At 41.0% G+C, this 7,055-nt stretch overlaps 1 protein-coding gene across 3 annotated transcripts in view; it reads right to left on the bottom strand.

Moving 5' to 3' along the window:
- Nucleotides 1-645: 645 nt before the first annotated feature.
- arhgef2a (Rho guanine nucleotide exchange factor (GEF) 2a) overlaps nucleotides 646-7,055 on the bottom strand; it is a 178,048-nt gene continuing 171,638 nt past the window's right edge. For all 3 annotated transcript variants that reach the window (XM_084312713.1, XM_084312714.1, XM_084312715.1), the window contains 2 exons: nucleotides 6,822-7,008; nucleotides 646-2,194 (listed from right to left, as the gene is read on the bottom strand). In XM_084312713.1, the coding sequence (XP_084168839.1) occupies nucleotides 2,124-2,194; nucleotides 6,822-7,008 (258 nt within the window). In that variant the 3' untranslated portion in view covers nucleotides 646-2,123. The remainder of the gene's footprint in view (nucleotides 2,195-6,821; nucleotides 7,009-7,055) is intronic.

Below are 7,055 nucleotides of genomic sequence, written 5' to 3'. Positions count from 1 at the left end.
AGTGCACCTTTAACACGCTCATCTGCACATGTTCACCGACTGATTATGTCCTGACTCCTGAGTCATGCAAGCTGACACCTTGTTGAATGAGCCGCACAGCCTTCCTGGTTTCATACCTAATGCAATTAGCACTTAACCGGTTCAAACCGGCCTTGGCAGGGATTAAAGAGCGCATCCAATGACTGACTAAATGTATTAGAGAAAGAAAAACATTTGCCACTATCTATTTGCCTCTGTACAATCTTCAGACTTGAAAACAACACCTTATTTTTGCGTCGGTACAGTAATCCATTGTATATCCTTTTGATTGCTTTTAGACGACTGATTAGCCCTCGAGAGGAACGACATACTGAATATCTGCTTAAATAAAGTACGAATAAATAAAGGAATCATTAGCATCATAAACACAAAGTGAGATTTTGAAAATCCTAGTTATTGAAATGATAAGGAGTCAAGTATCTAAATACCTAGTTGTGATTCAATATTTATAGGCTAGATGTATGTGATGTATGCGTGTGTGTTGTGATATATATATATATATATATATATATATATATATATATATATATATATATATATATATATATATATATATATATATATATATATATATATATATATACAGATTTCCTGAATCTTTGTTCAAATCTTCGGTCAGCCACACACACATACACACTCAACGTTAATGCAAATTGCATTTGTGTGAAATGCACCCACACACACGCGCGCGCGCGCGTCAAAGATTTGCGTGTCCATAAGACATGTTCATTTCCTGCATATTGTTCTTCATATAGCTCCTCCCCCTCTTGTAATCCACACACACCTTTGGTACGTCCTCATTGGTCCAGCTGTGATTCCAAAAGGAAGTAGCAGGAATCAATTTGAATCCATAAGGAGAAAAAGGAAAAATATTGAGTCCAGCCAGTGCCACACATACTGCCACAGGGTTGGTACTCAACAAAGCAAAGCCACGGAAAACAAAGAGTTCTAGAATTCAAACAGATATATTTCCTTTCTTTCGTGTAAAGAGCAATTTACAAGTTGCAGTTCATTCATTCCAGTTATGACTCAACACAACGGTGAGTCAAGACCAGGTTTGCCTGGTGGTCGTTTCTAAAGTGGAAAAGGTTCACAGGTTCGATTCCCTGCAACAGCCAAGGCGTCAACCCCTGTTGAAGTGTCCTTGAGCAAGGCACTGACGAAGTGCCTACTTGCATGCTGCAAACATTTGACCCCTCTGGCGAAACGTCGACGTGCGAAGAAAGAAATTCTTAAGATACACTGTCCTGGAATTGGGAGATACAGTAGGAGTTCAAATTAAAATTAAAATGATCCTAGATGTCCTTGTAGCATTGATGCAGATCTGACCCTCTCTCTCTCTCATTTCTTTCTGTCACTCTCCACAGTGTCATTTAAGCATAAATTAATATACTTATCATATGAGGGCTAACCCGAATAGCATCTTACCAGCTCTTTCAATACTCCTTGGTGTATTTCCAAGTGAGTATTCGAATACTCTCTAAAAAACACAGTTAAAAACAATAACATTAACGTTTCGTAATTAATCACAATATCAAGCATGTAATATTGTGGTTATGAATTATATCCTATGAATTATATTCCCGTCTGTCATGAGCACCGGAGCGATCCACCAGAGTGCGTGTTCTGTCCACTATCACGCCCGCTGCAGATGAAACTCTGTGTGGGACAGTGTAGGGTAGAGGCTATCGATGGTCATTTTAATTCCGACATACAAGTTTGTATATCTCCATCTCTTTGTCTCTATAGTTATCAGGGATGTTGGTGAACTTTCCATTGCTGTTGTCCTATCTGTGACCGGTTTGGGGCTTGCGTCTAATGCGTTAATGTTCTCAACAATCAAATCTGCCTCTTTATTGAATTTTCCCGCAGAAAGGAATGTATTTGTTTTACCAACTGTAACAACAGTTCCGCTTGTTCTGCGTTATGTGAATACTGAATTGAACTTACACAATGATTGGCTTACGCAACAAATACCTGAATATCTGGATAGTTCGGGCCAGCCCTATATTCTATATACGTAAAGAAAGTGGGTCAAGCTTTTAGGAGAGTCTTTCTGTTTCCGGGTTGGGGGGGGGAGGTCATTAGCAGTGTGTCATGGTAGCCTGTCGTGATTCTGGTCCGTTCTCGCTCTCCTCTGGAATATCTTGAAGATCTGGAGAAGAAACAACAAGTAAAACTTCACACAACATCTAAAAGTCAACGATTACATACCGGTATGAAGGCAGGGCCTGTCTTCAGGGGAAGTTGGATAATAGTTGCTAGTGACTCTATCGACCTTTTGACTAAATTACACATGAAGAGGATTATCTACAGTAGCCATTCATCATCAGTAACCGCTTGACTGTGGAGCGATCATACATGTGTGTCCTAAACAACCAAGCTAGCTTGAGTTGTACCGTCTTGATTAGCTTCGCCCTTTTGATAGTTAAAAGAGAGGTGTATTTTTGGACCAGGGCACTCTCAGAGTAGGAAATCAGTCCTAACTGGCCGAAAATCCTCAGAGTGCTACTTTCAGTCATGGAAGTAAAAGCATTTGATCAACCTTCTTAACCTAGGAAAAACGTCTCTATCTCCAGTATGTAGGAGAGGTCGATAGCTGTCCTAACCCTGAGGTAGGAAGCTTCACAACTACCTCTCATGTCCTACTCTAGGGCTATTTTTAGTCTTAGTCAAACAGGCAGCGTGATTCCTACAAGTGATTCTGAGATGCTTGATAAATATGGGTCCAGATTTGGAAGGTGTTGTTGATCGGTAGAGTCCTTGCTCACAATCCATGCTGTTCCTCATATTAGCTCTGGCTAGTTAGCCACAAACCAATACAAAATCAATGCGGTCAAGATCCTGTCTGTACAAGCTGACTGAGGACAACTGAAATTTACTCCACGGTGCACACAAAGTAGATTCCTGTTAGCTTGTACAGACAGGAGCTTGACCCCATTGACTTAGCATTGGTTTGTGGCTAACTATCCAGAGTCAGAATGAGGAACAGCATGGATTGTGCTGAGAAAGGACTCTACCAATTGACAACATCACTGGTAAGGAGCAAATAGAGCTGGGTTCCAAAAATCGATCTAACTACCCCTTTAAGCTGAATGGAACAATGAAATAGTTCATTACAATTATTTGAGAGACAATAATCGTGATATTCATGATGGCAGCAGCCCTGAACGGCACTCTATGAGGATGGCGTTGTTACAGACGAACTTCATCCACTCATCTCAATGAGCAAGGGGCGAAACCTTAGTTTGAGGACACACAATTATTATGGGATGGGAAATATGTGCGTGCGTGAAGCTCAAATCATACCCACGACGCAGTGTTGTAGTAACTCGAGTCCGAGTCCTGGACTGATTTTCAGGACTCGTGACTCGACTTGGACTTGAGCACTGATGACTCGGACTTGGACTTGGACTCGAGCATTGACTGCATTCGGACTCGGAAGGTGCAGACGAGGACTCAAACTTGTTAAATGATAAATACAGTTCTTTTTTCTTTTTGTAATAGGCCCTAATCATTTGGCATAAGATATTGGTGGCTAGTGCATTTGTTTGGTTATTGTGTCACAAAGTAAATAAACTGCCTTTGAAATGGTGACCGCTGTGTCATTTCTGTTTTTATTTTAATTTAAAAAAATTATTTAGTTTTGTTCCCGGACCTTTTTTAAGGGCACTCCATCCAGCCCCCCTCTTTGGGGGACAACTTTATTATTTATTATACATTTAAACTATTTACAGTGCAAAATACAATAAAAAGTGTAGTAAAATAAGAAAAATAGTGACATTTCACTAGATTATCCACAAGCAATTCCCAGAAGCTATTAAATTGTCAGACTTCTATGTGATCATGTGTCATTTATGTTTAATGTAGACCTTTTGTAAGTCAGCTCTTTGACTGCCAGAGTGGAGTGAACTCAACCTTGAAGACTTGGACTCGGACTCGGACTAGGGTAATGGGGACTCGACTCGGACTCGGACTAGGGTAATGGGGACTCGACTCGGACTCGGACTAGGGTAATGGGGACTCGACTCGGACTCGACTCTGGCTCTTCTTTGGTAACTCGGTCTTGGACTCGAACACCGGGGACTCGAGGCTCGACTCGGACTTGAGATTTAGTGACTCGACTACAACACTGCCACGACGATTTCCATTTAACCATACCTTTTTAAATTGTTCACAAAAACAAGATTTTGAAAAGTGAGGGGGACATGTCCCCCCTGTCCCTAGTGGACATTTCGCCCCTGTCAATGAGTATGTATTACAGTAAATTACTGTATTCAAACATTTCGTCGGCAGAGCAGGTGTGTATACAGTAATTCAGCACTAAACAATCTGCACTGCACTACTGCCATTGTGTCATACATGAAGCTTGCAGTGGGACAAGAACTTGTCACTTTTTACATTTTACATTTAGACAGCTTTACTGCAGCACAGATTTACTGTATTGTAGTGTACAGTAGTGTTACAGTAAATATTTGCCATATTTACAGTATGGTACTGTACTGCATTATTTTACAAGTGGGAAGCACTGTTATTGTACACTACAGTAATATGGGTTACTATAAAGCAGTATATCTCATGTTTGCTGTACATTACTGTAATTTTACTCTGCACCACATAGGACAACCTCGCAGAGGTGGAAGAGGGCCCCTTTTTACTCCGCAACAAGAGGAAGCCATTTGTGCAATGGTGATTGCAAACAATGCCATAAGGTTGACAGAGATACAAAGCGCTGTTATAGAGGATGACAATATCTTTGGGAATATTGAATCCGTTTCAATCGCTACAATTGACAGAGTGCTCAGTGGAAATTAAATGTGCATCAAACAATTGTAGTACAATTGACAAATGAGTAGCCATTTGACTGGAACAGAGTGAAGGAGATCCGCCACCAGTATGCACAAGTAAAACATTTATGTGTTCTATGCATACTCTAATGTTCAGTGCTGTAAACTGGTTACTTTGTGTAGTGCCATGCAGTACACTTACATGACAGTTCATACTGTACAATATGTTGTCCAAAATTATGCATTATGTTACACAGGAAAAGTTTATAGTTTTTATCTCTCTCTCTTCTGGGATAAAGCGTGTACCAGGGAACCACTGCACACATTATACGTTGATGAGGCGGGTTTCAATCTGGCAAAAGGTAGACCGCGTGGAAGAAATCCCATTGGACAGAGAGCAACCATTGATGTCCCAGACCAACAAGGAGGGAATATTACAATGTGTACAGTGTGTACAGTAATGTGTAACTGTAGATTTCAAATGGCTGTGCAAATAGTGTATAGTGCTGTCTTGAGCATTTTCAAGTAGTGTCACCAATATCTGACTTTTTTGCATTGGAAAACACTTACAGAGTGATCTGTCATAATGAAAACATGACAAAGCCATTTGACTATCTTGTTCATAAACAATGGTGTCAGGACTTTTCATTTTGATGACAGTGACACTTTCATTGACATGGATACTTGCTTTTGAGGAATGAACTATCCATTTTGAGCAAGTGACACGCTTCTGCAGGTTATCAACTAGGTTTTGCAGTTTGTACTAATTGTTTTGAGAAATGCACTAACAGTTATGAGAACTTTAATTCTGATCAGAGAAATGCACCAAAGCAATTGAGAAAAACTGTATAATTTAGTTCAGATAATCAGTAAACCTATGTATAGTACCTTACTGATAACTGTACATAGAAAAGTACATTACTGAAGAAATCATTTCTAGGAGCTGTTACAGTAAAACAGAAAGACAGAGACAGAGAGAAAGAGGGTAATATATATATATATATATATAGAGAGAGAGAGAGAGAGAGAGAGAGAGAGAGAGAGAGAGAGAGAGAGAGAGAGCGAGAGAGAAAGAGAGAGAGAGATACAGAGATACAGAGAGAGAGACACAGAGAGAGAGGAACCCTTTCACCCACACACCCAACACAGAGAGAGGGAGAGAGATGAATTGATAGTGTGGTAAGGTTCACACACACGCATGTGCACACACACACACACACACACACACACACACACACACACACACACACACACACTACAAGAGTGCTCTATCACAAAATCGTTGCGTTATGTAAGCCGAAGTGTGTGTGTGTGTGTGTGTGTGTGTGTGTGTGTGTGTGTGTGTGCATGTGCGTGTGTGTGTGTGTGTGTGTGTGTGTGTGTGTGTGTGTGTGTGTGTGTGTGTGTGTGTGTGTGTGTGGGCAGCATGGTGGAGAGGCCGCAGGTTGAGCACAGCTCTAATGCAGGAGATCTTACTGGGGTTTCCCTCCCTGCTTGTGATCGTGTTCATCTTCCACTCCTCTGCCTTTTTCTTTACTAATTTTAAAGGGCCTATCTGGATGAAACCAGTGCTATTTTATCGCTGTCCCTGCTACTGCCTTGCACACACTACTGATCTGCACAGATTTGCACACACTACACTTGTACTATAAATACTGTAATTTTTTGTTATTGCTATATGGATATTTACACTATCTTACACTGTTTTATTCTTACACTGTTTTAAAAATGTTTTTATTGTTGATGCAGCTGTGAGGCAGAGGAATCTCACCGCTCTATGCTGTAAAAAGGACAGGGATGTGGAGAAAATAAACTTAAAACTATTATGGAATAATTTCTGAAAAACTTAAAATCTTGCACCTGACAAATATCTCCCATACTGCAACAAAACTCCAACTGAAACTAATCAAAACTAAACTCAAACCCACTTCCAACTGTTAGTCACTTCTAAATAATTTAATAGAAATACAAACGAATAATAACCCTGGTGCTGACCTCTGGGGCTCTCGGAGCGACTCGAATCCCTCCCGTCGTCTTCATCCCTCCTGTCGTCTTCATCTCTCCCGTCGTCCTCGTCCGACGTCACGTCCACCTCCACGTCGCTGCCGCCCTGCAGGCCGTCTGCTTGGTCCATGGATTCCTGGCAGGCGCCGGCATCACTTCCTACCGGCAGGTTTGGAGCCTAAAGCCAACCAGAATGTGATAGGTGATAAAACACAAGGAGGAGAG

Source organism: Notolepis coatsorum (genome assembly GCF_963971535.1).
Source record: "Notolepis coatsorum genome assembly, chromosome: 4".
NCBI classification, from domain to species: domain Eukaryota; kingdom Metazoa; phylum Chordata; class Actinopteri; order Aulopiformes; family Paralepididae; genus Notolepis; species Notolepis coatsorum.
The sequence above is the reverse complement of the archived record's forward strand: the minus strand, read 5'-3'. Positions and strand labels throughout refer to the sequence as shown.